A 16,106-nucleotide genomic window follows, 5' to 3' on the forward strand; every position below is an offset into this window, starting at 1 on the left:
ACATCCAACTTACTCTCCTTTAATAAACAGAATTATAAGAATCGGTTATTCTACGAACGTGGTGCTAAAAGATGTTAATTATTTATTAGCAGATAATACGAAGTTAAACATCGTTTACAAATTAAAAATTATATTCTTTCGACAATCACAAATATATTACCTTACTTCTTTTCGAAGTAATACAAAAGATTCATTATTACGATGAAAATTGATTTGCGTACTTTCAAAGTTTCGTTTATTGCAAATTATAAAATTTCACATACGCAAACAATGTATTTTAATGTGAGTGCGACCCGTATCTTGGGCCGTTTTTTTTCGGAAAAAAATTTCAACTCCGAATAGAAACGCGCGATTGCAACGTAAAGTGTGACATGCATCTGTAACTCAGAATTTAATTTGTACCAACAATCCATCCCACTATAACTGATCGCGTTATAGCACAAACCCAGTCGCTGTTCCTAAATTTGCTCCTTTATAAAAATTGTATCGACAAATGTTTAACAATATTTATCCCGTGAATATGTCGTAAAGTACGCTTACGTGAGTTTCCTAGTGTACTCGAATAATCTACTCTCCCTATTTATATAGATATATTTTCTAAGGAGTTGTTCGAAGCGAATTAACGTATCAACGTTAATACGTTAATAAAAAGCGTATTAACGCACATTAGAATCTAATGGTAATCGTAAACTAAATACGCGCCGTAAAGAAGAATGCTTGTTACAAATCAAGGGCCAACATCCAAGTATTACTATATCCTTGTCGAGAAAAATAACACAACTGTCACGGAATAAAACACCAAAGCATCATTGTATCGTGCGAATTCGATGCAGATACAAAATATTTTTTCTCTTTCTCGTTTCGCAGCACGTACTCTGACAGCATTGAACGTAGTTCACTTCACTCATCGTATCGTTATGGCATTCTTCCCTTTTTTTTTGTCTGTCTCTACTACATGTTATCGTGTCACAATCGTGTAATAGTATGTTTGTCAATAGTCGTAAATCCACTGATACTGCTACATTATACTTAGAAATACGTTTACGACAGAAATTCATGCAAAAAATTTGGTTGGTAGTATCGAAAGGAGGCTTCGGTACCGACGTGTAGCGTGTGTTAGGATTCGTGTCAGGTCACTGATGTGTCATTTGGAACTTCAAAGAATTTCGTTTCCCTTCCTTCCCGTTCGTCTTTCGGACGACAGAAACGCAAGGATAATAAAATGTACAATAGACACGGTAACATATTGAAAGCTGGTACAGATAAAACATCGGTTGTATTACACTAGTAATAATTGTAAGATCCCCACTGATTGTAAGGTCCGTACGCTTGGGGTCCACCTTGTCCGTATTGCCAATTATAATTGGCATAGTTCGGATCCGACGGGGGCGGATACTGTTGATAGCCCTGCTGGTAGCCACCTTGACCACCGTACTGACTGCTCTGGAACTGCTGTTGCGACTGATAAGGACCGCTTGGTCCGCTGCTGTATTGATAAGACGACTGCGAACTGACGGATGGCGGGGGCGGTATGCTCGACTGATCTCCAGTTTTAACTTTCTTTGGTGGAGAAGTATCCCTACGAAATTATAATTATTGGATGAGTTACAAAAATAAATGTTACAAAAATATTAATCAAGGTAGGAGGACTCGCGATGCTCACGCTTTCGTGTCGTCGCTTTTCGTCTTTTTCCGCTCCTTCGCCTGTTTAATGCATTTCTGGAATTGTTCATGCGCCTTCAACACTTGCCGAATATCCGGACTGAAATCTTCGAGGAATTCTACTTTGCGCTGTGCGAAGAGCACTCGCTGTTCAAGGTCGGCGTGCTCGCGTTCTATGAACATGTCCATATATCCTACGATCTCTTGCGTGTCGACGGGAGTCCTCTGCATTCCCAAATCGATCAATTGCAAGTAGAGTCTCGGATTGTCCTTGTCCTTCTCTGTCGCCTTCAGTAATACTTTAATCGCCTTGTCCACGTCATTTTTCACTTTACACAGAAACCGTGCGTATTTCACCGCGATGTTGTTCGCAATCGTTCTGTTCTTACTGTTGCTAATATAATTTTCATACAATGTACAAGCTTTGTCCAAGTCCGCCCGCCTACGCTCCAAATTTATTCTTCGGTACGCTACTTGCAACATATTGGGTAGCACATTGTCGATATTCTCCAATATGTTCGCAGCTTTCTCGAAGTTACCCTGACCCTCTTCGAAGGTCGCCCACTGCAAGTGCAGATTTGGCTTTTTCGGATGATGCACCATACATGCTCTGGAATATACGTCCCTTATCTTCTCAACGTTGTCGCCCTTTAACGATTCTAGGTAACGAACAAACTGCAAATAAACGAAGATATGCATACATTTGCCGACAATTAATTACAATAAAAAGAAGAGATAATCAACTCACCCGCATCCAGAACTCGTCGTATAGAGCACACGCTATCAGACATCTCTCGAACAGAATGATTATCCGATTCTGATCTTTCTGCTCGATCTCAAAATCCAAATATTCTTTCCAATTTTTTAATTGACATCGCTCCAGAGGCTTCACGTGGAAATACGGTCTTTTAATCTGTTGATAAGGATCGACAATTAATATTCGAACCGTTACACGTGCGATCATCGATTGCGTTCAAATTATACTTACACCTTCCTCGAAGGACCACCTAGCAGCAACGGCGTTAATATTGGCCTTGTGCATTTTACGTCGACTACTAATTATTTTCTCTCTAATAGCACGAGTCTCTTCGTCGGTTGGCGGAAGTTCATGAGGCGGAGGTTCCTCGCCGGGTGGTGCATCATCTGTTGCCGAAGTAGTGCTATTGTCATCGGACTTCAATAGTGCCTTGACCTCGGCACGCAGCGCAAGGAAATCATCGACGCTTAAAATACGATTTGGTAGATTCGAGGAAACGAATTCTTGAAATGCGTCGAAGTGAGAGATATAGCCGAGTGTGGGTGTGCATAGCAATCTATCGTACAGGGCTGTCACTCTACTAAGGCGTTTGCCTTCGAGTTCCCACTTTATGTAACTTTCCCAAAGACGATCGGATCTGAAAACAAGAAGAAAATGAAACAATCGCACGTTTCTTGCAAGAAGAAGAAGAAGAAGAAGAAGAAGAAGAAGAAGAAGAAGAAGAAAAAGAAGAAGAAGAAGAAGAGGAAGAAGAAAAAGAATTCGTACCTAAACTCAAGACCACATGCTTGAATAGCTCTTTCATATTGTTCACGAAGCTTTTCTTCATCCTTTTCGTAGACAGTTTTGCAGTGGTTGATGTAATGCAGCCAAAGGTCGACACTGAGCGAAATAGCTTTCAAACCTTGGTCGAATACCTGTGGTAACGATTTGCAATCACATTTAGAACAGTTTACAACTGATTGGGCTGGTGGCGGGTAGACTTATACCTATTTCTTTTTTTTAGCTTTCGTTAAGCATTACGGTTTTTTTTAGCAACGTATACTCACATATCGTACGCGTACTGTAAATAAAAGTATTTAATTAACACAGAGATTGCAGAGCATTGTGCATTCACCTTAAAGTCAAGGAGTGTTCCGATCTGGGTGCCTCTGTGTCTTCCGCCACTTTTTCTTGCTCCCTCTCTGGCACGTTCACGTCCTAAGTCTTTGTTTCTGACTTTGATTTAACACCCAACCCAATCTTACTTACATTAAGTAAGGTATACCGCATCTTATGCTTAAGTTACAATACTTTCTGTAGTAAGCTATGTGTACAAATGCTTACAGTAAATATTACACACACATAATTTTCTTGCACGATAAAATGTATCGCTATAAATTGAAACAACTAGCCTTCGCTTGACTTACGTATTTGTATGTAGAATATCGGTATAAACGGTATTATGTAAAACAGTAATGTTCGCAATAATATTTGTAGATATCGCAGAATAATTAAGTAACTAGCTATTTGGTAAACGGAGAGAGTCGTATAGGTGCCGCAAGACGTGCTAGGCTGTTGGAAGGGAAAACCATATTTACGTGCGTGCACACTGCCCACGCGTCTTCCTAACTCGAGCTATTTTCATTAGATTGCGTTAATTAAATGATATTATAATGAAAGGTAGCCTAATAACTGTGGTAAACGAGTCGACTCACCCTTTGGACATTTTCGGGGTTGCCCTTCTTCTTCTCGTAATCAGCAAACTTTCTCCAGTAACCGTAGCAATATGGATAACGCTCCAAAAATTTCGTATAAGCTTCGCGGGCTGCTTCCGCATCGTTCTAAAACCAGTAATACACCGTTACAAATCTCTTGCCGATACCCAAAGAACTCTGCAACTACTTCCAAGCTTTGCTACTTACTTCTTGATCAACGTACTGGAGAAGATACGTCCACCCCGTAAAATCGGACGGATCTTCGTTAACAGCTTTCCAATACTTTTCCAGCTCGGGTAGAGTCTTTTTCTTTGGTGATGCTGGTTTAGTTTCTTGCTTACTTTCCCCCGCATCCGTCTCGGTTGAGAGCGCCACCTTTTTGGCCGGCGTCTCATCGTTATTTTCAGATGTCGGCGAGCTAGGATCATACTCTCCTTCCGCATTCAACTTACGTTTACCTGCGAAATGAATATAATGCATTAATTAGAACATTCTCAGTCTCGCACACGAGTTTCCACTTTATCGCACTTACTTCCACCTTCAGTTTTGGTTTTCTTTTCCGGAGTTTTGCTCATTGCCTTTAATCCGCTCTTCTTCTTTTTCTCGCTGTCCGGCGGTAATTCGTCCTCCGAGACCGACTCTGTTTCTCCCAAGTCTGCGGGAGCTGCTGCTGGTAACTCTTCGTCGGACACAGCCTCCGTCTCAGGCTCCTGTAGATTAAAAATTACAAGTTATAACTGTAACGAACTGCCCGCAGCTATATGCTATCCAAAATGTTTATCGCGATAGACCTTTGCTGCAGCTTCCGTTGGCAACTCGTCCTCGGACACAGCTTCCGTATCCGGTTCCGTCTTCTTTATAGTACTGTGAGGTGAACACTCTGCGCTGGTATCGATCACCTCAGCAATCTCCGATATTTCCGTTGTCTCTATCCGATCGGGTAATGTTTCGGTAACGTCCTCTATTACTTCTGTAACTTCTTGTTGAGAATCGTCCACTTCCATGACTTCGATCCCAGGATCCTCGGTTAAAACGTTCTCGGGTTCAATTTCCTCAGACTCTAAAATCTCAGTCACTTGTGTTATGTGCTCGCCATCGTCGGTTATGACCTCTTGGAAATCTATTAAGACACGTTGATTCGTGTCGTCGTTACTTGTATCTTGCCCCTCCATATCTATTTGCTCCTGGTCATTTAACATGTCCACTTTGTCCATACTGCCCTCTTCTATGATCATGTGACCTGCCACCACGGTAGTATGATCCTGACAAAAAATTATGCCATCAAATTATTCAATACGACATCGAATACGAACGATATTATTCGATACAATAAATTTAAGTCGTCTCTAGGACAGTTTGCGTATCGCTTACAATTTGTGACTCGGATGTTTCCGAATCAGGTATATTTTCTTGATCTTCCTCGATCTGCATACTCTGATTCATATTGATTTCATGAACAGCCGTATCGGTTGAATCGTCCAGCTCCAACTGCAGCATAGACGATTCATCCTCGTGGTGTTGCTGGATTATGTCGCTGAATCTTTGCACTCCGTTCTCTGGAATACTTTCCATAATAACTTCACCTTGGAATACGGGTTCCTCCTCCTAAAAACATAGCAACAACGGATTATTTCCATTCGATAGATTGTTAATCAGGAGTTGAACAACTAGAAAAATAACTATCTATGGCATTGTCGTCGGGTTTACGCACTTCGACCTCCTCGATTTCCTGGACTTTTTTGGGCGAACGTGTTGCTCTCGCAAGCAGTTTCTTTACGGGCGATTTCTTCGCCACGACGGCGGTTTTACGGGTACGGCCCGATCTCGTGCGACGCACTGGACAAGTGGATCAAACATGAAAGAAAAGGGATAAGAATCATTTATCTTGCGGCTGGAATATTTACATGTTACACGCGTGTACAAGACGCCATTCATTTTAATGGCGGGTCGCAGGCCTTCGACGAACTGCCGGGTGCATCGTCACCATTTTGCCTGTGTTCGTACAACCGCGCCATTAAGAGGAACGCGAGAAGTGACCATAAAACGTCGAATGCGGTTTCTTTAGAAATGATCGTCTCCTTACCGGGTTCAATTAAAGCAATCTCGCTCTCGTCACCACTCGCAGACGACATCTTGCTCTCGCAGCAATCTCTGGAATGTAAAACGCAGAACCAAAGAAGAAAATGGCGGCGACGAGCTGCAAGGTCCCTCTGTGGGGCACTCTTCTGTACTAACACAACGAATAAATTGCCGAAACCGGATTATCATCGATTGATAAAGACTTCGTTGCGGAACAGTTGCCGTTTGTCCCATTTCCTGTGTTTTCAAATACATAGAATTCAGATGTATTGTACTGGATTTTTTAAAAGTAATTGGTCGTACCACTAATACATATATGGATGTTACAATATATGGATATTACATACGGTGTACGCATGCATGTACATACCTGTTTATTCTTCAGTTATTGTCTTCATTACGAAAACCGCGCAATTTAATCAGCTTTATCGACTGTTCTTTACTATCAAGATCAAGATTATTTTTTCACGAAAGCAAAGTCCACGCAATTACATAGTTGCAAAATTCAGTTGTCATTGCCCACTCTAGGGAAATGCATTCAGTGTACGTAACACACGGAACATGAAATACATCCTGCGTTAGTAAGTGCAAAATATCTTTTACGTATAATAATGTTAATGCTTTTGGTTATACTTATAACAGTACTTTACAGTTGTCGAGTTTTCTAAGAAAATTACATTCACTTAAATGAAAGATAGCGATTAGCACTGTCTATGGCATCTCTTTTTTATGCAGATTCAATTACAATTGGTTTATTCATAGCCAACATATATATATATATATATATATATATATATATATATATATATATATATATAGCGATAAGATAATTATTCTAATATAACTGTATGCAATCTGTGCATTACTGTAGATATAAATATGCATTTAACCTCAATCTTCGCATTGCACACATGATTAGGCCACAGCCTAATACATACATAATTATAAATGAATAAATCTTGTGTGTATAGGTGAAATAAAATTCTGGAAATCTTCATCGAACAAGAGAGCATCTAAATATACGCATGTGTAAGGGAATCACGGTGAAGAGCGCATGTGCATGAGATAATCTATCCTTCTGTGAGTATACACTTATGCCCATCGAGGTGCATCCAAATCCAAACTTTTTTCTGTATGTATATATTATCGAGTACGTGATTTTATAAAACGACGCTCGTCAATGTCCACAAACCGATGTTATTATACATCAATGGTTCGAGTTAAACGCGAATCAAAACAAGCGATGCTGAAGACTAGGAACAGCTCGATTTCGTTCGAAACACATCGATTCCGAGTATCTCGGAATTCCGAGTCTTCTTGTTCTTTTCTCTCGTCTTCCTCGAAGAAAAAGATCCTTACGAAAAGCACGCCGATAATTTTTCGAACGGACAGTTCGCCGAGATTCGACAACAATTTATAAAGAAAAAGACAAGAAGAAAATGGTGTAGGACTGGTTAATAATCGTTTCTCTCCCCCTACGTTCTCGCAATGTTGGGACTACCGCTGTATCATTTAGCCTGAATTAGTTTTCGACGATAACAAGAGCGATTCGTGCAACACAAATTTTGAAAAGCTCGCAACAGGAGATGTCTTACAGCGATGGCGGGCGTCCGATCCGAAAGTTCGGCACCAAATCGCCGAAAAAGCTTTGCGTGACCAAGAATGAAAATAACGACAAAACCACGACCACTATCAATTGTAATAGTCATCACCACAATCATTGCCATCACACTCGCCGGTCTCTCGAAACCCCACAACCGTCGGTACACAAACGTAATCTCTACATTGTTTCTTTCCCCTTGATACTGCTTTTCAACGTTATGAGAACGCTTCTCTATCAATTATTTGTGGTGTTTAAGTATTTGTACACATCCACGTCTCAACTGATCCAACGAAGACAAACCTCCAAACAGAGCTGCCAATTGGAGATCGTGGTTGGTCAGAAGTCTGCCGAAATCTTAAATAATAGTCGGAATAATTCCGGGCAAACAGAGACAGAGGGGATGTCTCAAATGCCTAGGAGATCTATGGGTCCTGGACCCGGGGATCCGTTACTCGCAAAACAAAAGCACCATCACCGTAGAGCTTTTGAATTTATTAGTAAGGCGTTGAAAATCGACGAGGATAACGAAGGTATCGTATTTAAATTTGTATCTTCTACTCTCGTTGAATTTACTAATAAAAAATAATTTCTCTCAGGACAAAAAGAAATGGCGATCGAACTTTATAAGAAAGGTATCGGAGAATTGGAGAAAGGAATTGCTGTAGAATGCACGGGTGGTCGTGGAGAAGTATGGGAACATGCTCAAAGATTGCACGATAAAATGCGGACTAACTTAGCGATGGCAAAGGACAGACTCGACTTCCTTGGTTTGTAAATTTATACCATCGATAAGCATCGCATTCCTCGAGCTGTTCCAGTTTTCCACCAAACAAGACGCACAACTAGTACTTAATATCGTGAACACAGTGTTCCTCTTATTATAGTACCTTTATATTAGATCGAATTCTGGCAACAGCTTAAGGAATTATACACGATTAATGTATTTAGCATGCCCATGTGTTAATTGTTTATAATGTTTACGCGTATGGGTGTGCGAGCGAGTGTGTTTACGTGTGAACGTATATGTGCGTGTACGCATGCGCGCGTTATTACCTTTTCTTTGACAATTTTTGATTTTTGGCACATTATATTCTTTCATAAGCGGTGCAAATATTAATGTACAAACTAGTAGCCAGACTTCATATAGCAGCATTTCTAATAGCTGACCGCCCGCGCGCGCGCTCGCGTGCTGATTTCCATACTTTAATACTAGTCGAATAGTTTGAAAATTTCTGAACAAAAGTTGACGAAACTTCTGAGTTCGATTCAGTACTTAGCTATGTAGCCTACTGCAGCATGGCAGAGAATGTTTTTCCTTTTTGTAGTGAGTGTGTGTGAGCTGAAAAACATGGATATCTCCAATGAGTGTCACGGTCCTGGAAATAAAGCGGACACCGAACATCCAGGAAAGAATCTGAGGGCTCGTCGCAATTTACACACACTACAAACAACTCGATCTTCTTTAAATACAAATCATACAAAGAACACAAACAGTACACAAACAGTGAATATAGGGCCGAATACATGTACCCAAATTCCCAAGTTAAGGCCACGCTCACCAAAAAACTATTGTGCCCATTCTGAAGGTACTGTTTGTCTGAAGTTCTGGGCTTACATGAAAACTTTTCTTGTAAATCTATTAGCATAATATTTGTACTAGTCGCTTCTTTAAAAGTGTTATTTCTAATCCATTGTCACTATATGCATTTGTACCATTTTTTAATGTAGTTTAGCGGTAAACGTAGAAATGTTGTTATATCGATTGTTAAATTTATAGTAGTTTTGCTCTTATTTGTATAGCATAGTATTTATTCGAGTCAAGTTTTTGATAAGTTCTAATTATTTCTCCGAAATCGAATGTATGCATACGAGGCAGAGATGATATATTTAGAAGCGGGAGATTAGTCTTTTGCACGACGATTTGCTTCTTATAAAAACTTAAACTTCTGTTTGAAAAATTCCTTTGAAGATACATCGATAACTTCACCTTGAAAATTTTACTTTATGTTATGGTACACAAAGCTGTCTGCGATTAAGACACATTTACTTTTTAGAAAATAATCCATGCATTCATTCTTGTACATGTTTTCAATGTTGTGCGAAACTCTTTAATGCGATTATACATATACATTCTTAACGTTTCATATACTGATACACTTGTGAAATATCAATAATGTTTGCTCTTTACACTGTCACACATAAATCGTTGAAAGCATTTCAAATCATTTTTCCATTAACTTTGATTACATTTTAACCGTAGCATTCACTGAGTTTTAACACGTTTGTCTTGTATTTTATTCTTTGCAATAGTTCTCCACGTTAGATTTGTTTCGAATTTTTTCTGCATACAGATAGTAAATATTGTTCTGAAATTCTCATCTCCTGCGTCCCGCTAATTCTATCGCGTTGTTATAGCATCTGGAAGAAAGTTATCTGTTCCTGGAAAAAGAGTCGGTACAGCCATAAGCAAGAGTCAAACCTTGCCCAGAAGCATGGGGAGGTCACCGCCGGTGCAATCTTGCCATCGAGTCATGCCAGTGAAACCAACATCCACGCCACCCTCTGTCAAAAGACAATTATCTGTACCTGGAAATGGTTCGCCTATAAGGAGACCAGGCACGCCTACTGCAACAAATAGTAATAGAGGGACGCCTACTAGAAAAGCACCTATTCTAAAGGGTGTAGATCCAAAGCTTGCGCAAGTTATTCTCGACGAAATCTTAGAAGGAGGTGCAGCTGTGCATTGGGAAGACATAGCTGGCCAAGAGGTTTGGTCGCAGTAAATTTACATACTTTTATCATATAGAGTGTATGTAGTTTCCTGAATATCGGATAATCATCTAAAGTATGATATATTCGTTATCGTCTAGACGGCAAAGCAAGCGTTACAGGAAATGGTGATCCTACCCTCGTTGAGGCCGGAATTATTCACTGGTTTGAGGACACCAGCGAGGGGACTCCTATTATTTGGTCCACCGGGCAACGGGAAGACATTACTGGCCCGTGCTGTGGCTACCCAGTGCAACGCCACCTTTTTCTCGATATCCGCTGCTAGTCTGATGTCAAAATACGTTGGCGAAGGGGAAAAATTAGTGAGAGCTCTCTTCGCTATAGCAAGGGAACTACAGCCATCTGTGATCTTTATCGACGAAGTGGATTCACTGTTGAGCGAGCGGAAAGATAACGAGCACGAGGCCTCAAGGTAGGTTTCACGTGGGACTAAAACGTTAAGAGCATAGTTCAGGCATCTTTTTAATCGACAATTATCATTCAGGCGATTGAAAACGGAATTTTTAGTCGAGTTCGATGGGTTACCATGTAATCCAGAGGAAAGAGTGCTTGTTATGGCTGCTACGAATAGACCCCAAGAACTAGATGAGGCTGCTTTAAGAAGATTTACGAAACGAGTGTACGTCACGTTGCCTGATCTACGAACTAGAATCATATTATTGAAACGTCTTCTAGCTAAGCACAACGGTCCGCTAACACCGGAAGAACTGAACGACATGGCAATCTTGACCGAAGGATATTCTGGTAGCGATCTGACCGGCTTGGCAAAAGATGCTGCGCTTGGACCTATCAGAGGTGAGGTCCTAGCACAGGTTCTATGTTCTCTTTCTGCACGTAACTGAGACTGAATGGATAGTGGAGTTTCGACCAAACAGTCTAACTGTCGGACACAATTAGCATTATCAAGAAAAAGATCAGATTAATGGTTCGCGCGTTCGATCTTTTTGATCATACTGCTCTCTTTCGATAAGCTAGAAGGTTTAAAATACTTATTATTAAATTATCATTTATTAAACTGTTATTTATAAAAGTAGAATTTGCGTTTCCTTAAAAAACTACAGGTGGGAGAGAGAAAAAGGTTTATTGTTGAAAGTTAAAAAAGATCCAAATACTCGTTGGTGTTTTCGTTCAGATAATATGATCTATTGATATTGTACAGAGCTTAATCCAGATCAAGTGAAGGAGCTGGATCTGAATTCGGTGCGGAACATCACGATGCAGGACTTTCGTGATTCGCTAAAAAGAATTCGCAGATCGGTGTCTCCTGCCAGTTTGGCCGCCTACGAGAAATGGAGTTTGGAGTACGGCGATGTAAGTCTATGATTGTTAAGAAACCGCTGTAACAGCGTGACACTTAATGATAAACTCGATTGTCGGCCAGTCCAACGAGAAACAGAGACGCGACTGTGAACGACAAGGAATATACAAAAGTAACTTTCTGCGATATTAATTATTACAAAGTGTAAATATACATCGGCTTCGAACATTTTTGAAGTTCATTTACAAAAACGGTAACATCTATTATACATAGAGGAGAAAGCAAGCGTTACGACAAGTGAAAGACACTCTTGCTATGCGTGTTTTTTAAATCGTATATTACAGCCACGACACTGTAATATTAAGCAGCTTTATACCACATATATATCAATATTATATATATGTAACACATTCCATACTCCATCCAGTAATCAGGAATAGGTAGAATTAAGCATCACACGCGGCAGCTCCGATATTAGAGAATTCCAATACATATATCAGTAGGTTTACAGCGTATTGGATCATCTCGTACTGCTATAATTCTTTTACGTTTGTTTACACCGTAGGAAAGAAAATATAATTTCTTATGTAGTTCCATCGAGTTCCGTTCTGTCTCATTCACTAGCTTTAATTTCGTCGAATCGATTACTCGTAATTATCGAAGATAGTTGGCCCGATATTCGAATATCTGCGACACTGTGACAACGCAAAGAAGGTACAATCTTAAAGAATGCACTTTTATTATCAAAAATAGAGATGATGTATATAAATGTATCTCATTATTAATCGAGCACAATTAAATTGAAAAGAAAAAAACAATATCGGTAAGAAGGCTGCAATTTTGCACATGGAACCTGCACACGTCCAATCAGATAATAAAAAAGCAATTATTATAATTGGGAACGCGTGGATTAGTCGAGTGCATAGATATTGGTTGCACATGGAAGAAATTAATAGAATCTTGAGAGTACCTTGTATAAGCACGTGTTAAGAGAACGTGTTAAACAGATTTGGCATGCGAACTTTTTGTAAAGACTAACATCCATTTGCACACTCACAAAGCGTATACAAAAGTGTTGATCTTGTTATGTTTTACGACATCTTAAAGTACTCAGTTGATAATTGTTAAAATAAGAAACGGCGTCGTTAAAAAGTCTCTTAGCGAGGGTGGTGGTAGAGGAGGTGGGTCATCAAAATTATCAGGATTTATGAGACAACGAACTGGAGATATACTTGAATCGTGCGAAATTGAGATTATTTATAAGTACATATTATTGATAAAAAGGAAAAAGTAAGAAATACTGTTAATAATAAATATATATGCTATCAAGAACAAAAAATGAACTCGTGTATGTATATATACATATACATATATATATACATATGAGTTCATTTTTATACATGTTTTTTGATATTCATCTATTGCTTCAAATGCTCAAATAAACAAATGGTGATTGTGCTTGTACGATATAATCAATAATTTAAAAAGATAAAGAATGTACGTGTAATCGCGACGCGGTACATATTGATAGAACTTCAATGTTGGTGTGACTTTGTTTCACGTTTGAAATTCATTTGAAAATTAGTCCTTCTTGGATTAAATTGACGTGCAGCTTGTTTGCGAGAAGCGTGAAATCAATAATTTCGTCGAGTAGTGAGTTTTCAATGATTTATTATTACCTCGATGAGATTAATGCAACGAGTTCTTAAAGCTTCTCCGGTGTGATTAATAGAGATAAAAATTAATTGATAATTATAGATAGAGAATCGTATAATATAAAAGTGGCACGCGTTGAAGTTTCGCTCTTTTCTTCCGTTTAGCATGTCTGCCACGCAAATAAAAAGTACAGAATCTACCTGTTTCACTGTTAGAATTTCCATGTGAATTGTAATTGATAATAGAATGTTATAAAACATCGTAGCTGTAACGTGTAATTCGCAGCACAAAGTGCACATTTATCGCTATTCTGTCCTAAGAATACAAAGACCGTAGAACTGATGATATAAACAATGCCAAATAAGTTTGCTGTAGCCGTAAGATACGAGAATACGTTAAGTTTGGTAAATGTATTGCTCATTTATGAATTGTCACTTATTTGATTAATGAATTTAAGCACTCGATGTTAAACGAATGCGACACCGTTTTTGTTCAAAGAGTGCAGTGCCATGCACATTTAATTGCATTATATACAATTATTACTTATATTGTATCTGCACTGGTAATGTATCTGTGTTATGTAAAGTTGCGTTGCATGTTGAAACACTTTATTCTATATGCGTAAGTAGAGTAATGGCGTTAATCGAATCTTTTTGACGATCTTGCACATCGGACTGTTATCAGTATGAGTATAACATTATATATAACATATGTATATCTATTTACATCCCTGGCCTTCCATATTTAAAAACACGCTCAGCCTCGATTAAGTTATTTTGCTACTTTTATAACAACTCGTAAAAGGGAGACCTGGTAATAATAATACTATATATAATACTAATAATAATAATGTTAACATTAATGTCGTTTAAATTTAAAAAAAACTTGTAAAACATGAGTTGATCGTTAGAAAATGTTTGCACGAATATTCATATTCAGTTTCTAATTCATATAGCTGCGATTTCCGTTCACCTAGTTGATGGCAACGCAGTGAGCCGCGGACACTTGAAAATAATTTTTTAAACGATATATATATATATATATACATAGGGTGTTTATTTTATCCTGGACATTGAAATATCTTCATTATTTTTAGTGATATCAAAAAATGTGCCAGGACAGCTTTGTTTAGTTCAAAGCTAAGGATATTATGATTCATATTTTTTTTCTTTCAAGGCCGTTTTTCTTCCAGTATTACAAGACATTGCTATTGTAAGCACATTAACCGCAATTTTGAAAAATCATAGTGTCAGAGATCGTTGAATTCGTCTTGACGAACACCGCGGAGCTGCGTTATAAAAAATAGAGGTTAATGTACAAACAATAGCGTTAAATACCTTGAGAAAGGAAAAAAAACATGAATCATAATATTCTCAGCTTTGAACTAAACAAAGTCGTCCTAACATATTTTTTTTATATCAGCAAAAATGACGAAGATATTTCAATGTGCAGAATAAAATATACAACCAAGTGTATATATATTTTCCACGAGTCTCTGCAATGAATTATGCTTTTTCTGAGAATGCCAAAGTTGTATTTTCCAACAGTATTATAGACTGCTTAAAACAGAATTATGTAAAACGAGAGATAGATAATAGCAGATTGCAAATAAAATGTTTCGTTGAGTAAATCTTTCCTTTAATAATATTGTATATCGGCAGTGTTGTTCGTTCAATAGGAAAAAAGGAATATACATCCATATTTAATTAATATTGAATATATACTCATTGACAACCTTGCGATTAAATAGTAATCTAAAAATGTAATCCAATAGAGTTTTACATTTACTACTGTACAGAAATACAAAAGTATCCTATTTAATATTTTTCCGCTGGTATGATCGAGATCGAAGAACGCATGTTTCGCGCGCGCGCGCGTATGTATCATAATAAGGTGTATAGTACAAATTGTTCTAGCGCATCTAATTTTTAAAGGGAACCGTTTGCTGTGCGGCACCCTAAATAAAAATCAGTTTGATTATGTCACAAGTTCGGTGCATTATTATCTTGTAACGTCTTGGTTATAAATGTTAAAAGGTATTTCTAGTTAAATATCGATTATATTTGCAAGAAAACTATGTTGATATCTATATATTTATATATATATATATATAGTGGCAATACTTCTTATTTGTACTGAATCAGTGCAACACTGCATATGTCTCCTCTTTTAAATTATGCGTTTTATATTTAAAAAAATATTGTGTTGCTTTTAATACGTTGCAATGATTGTACTTAGCATTAAATTATTACGCTATGTCAGATAATCTGAATATTGTCTTCTCTACGTCAGTCATCCAGTCATGAATATTTTAAATGTTTGACGAAATGATTTGTTGATGAAAAATATTGTCATTAGTTGAACTGAACGATTGCTATTACGATGATTATGAATATTATTATAAAAGTATGTCGGCTGTAAAATAAAATTACCTTGTATGTACTTAAAAAACTTGTTATATTACTTGTTTCCTTTTTTCCTTACAGTTTTCTTTTTTAACCAGTTATAAGCGAAGGTACTACGCCTCTTATAAACTTAAAAAACCGCTTTTGTCATTATTTCATAACTTTATAATCTTGTATTAACGTGGGCTATGAAATAATA

General features: G+C 38.1%; 2 protein-coding genes across 5 annotated transcripts; one reads left to right on the forward strand and one right to left on the reverse strand.

Moving 5' to 3' along the window:
* Nucleotides 1-218: 218 nt before the first annotated feature.
* On the reverse strand, nucleotides 219-6,353 carry Prp39 (pre-mRNA processing factor 39). The gene is made up of 12 exons (XM_033472382.2): nucleotides 6,200-6,353; nucleotides 5,828-5,952; nucleotides 5,488-5,721; nucleotides 4,908-5,378; nucleotides 4,649-4,826; nucleotides 4,324-4,574; nucleotides 4,117-4,242; nucleotides 3,188-3,336; nucleotides 2,651-3,056; nucleotides 2,411-2,575; nucleotides 1,664-2,337; nucleotides 219-1,579 (listed from the first exon to the last, which is right to left on the reverse strand). The coding sequence occupies exons 1-12, from the start codon at nucleotides 6,246-6,248 to the stop codon at nucleotides 1,285-1,287; spliced, it is 3,123 nt and encodes a 1,040-aa protein (XP_033328273.2). The 5' UTR covers nucleotides 6,249-6,353; the 3' UTR covers nucleotides 219-1,284.
* Nucleotides 6,354-6,621: 268 nt separating this feature from the next.
* On the forward strand, nucleotides 6,622-15,953 carry spas (spastin). Of its 4 annotated transcripts, none has more exons than XM_033472373.2 (9): nucleotides 6,622-6,776; nucleotides 7,167-7,275; nucleotides 8,055-8,328; nucleotides 8,395-8,565; nucleotides 9,124-9,384; nucleotides 10,214-10,566; nucleotides 10,669-11,000; nucleotides 11,073-11,383; nucleotides 11,748-15,953. In XM_033472373.2, exons 3-9 carry the CDS (start codon nucleotides 8,199-8,201, stop codon nucleotides 11,909-11,911), a joined length of 1,722 nt encoding a protein of 573 aa, XP_033328264.1. In that variant the 5' UTR covers nucleotides 6,622-6,776; nucleotides 7,167-7,275; nucleotides 8,055-8,198; the 3' UTR covers nucleotides 11,912-15,953. The 4 variants fall into 4 exon arrangements, with proteins under 4 accessions (XP_033328264.1, XP_076383815.1, XP_033328262.1 ...); XM_076527700.1 differs by having other exon boundaries at nucleotides 8,109-8,328; XM_033472371.2 differs by lacking the exons at nucleotides 6,622-6,776; nucleotides 7,167-7,275 and having other exon boundaries at nucleotides 7,282-8,328.
* Nucleotides 15,954-16,106: the final 153 nt, after the last annotated feature.

This window comes from Megalopta genalis, unplaced genomic scaffold, assembly GCF_051020955.1.
Source record: "Megalopta genalis isolate 19385.01 unplaced genomic scaffold, iyMegGena1_principal scaffold0037, whole genome shotgun sequence".
Lineage (NCBI taxonomy): Eukaryota > Metazoa > Arthropoda > Insecta > Hymenoptera > Halictidae > Megalopta > Megalopta genalis.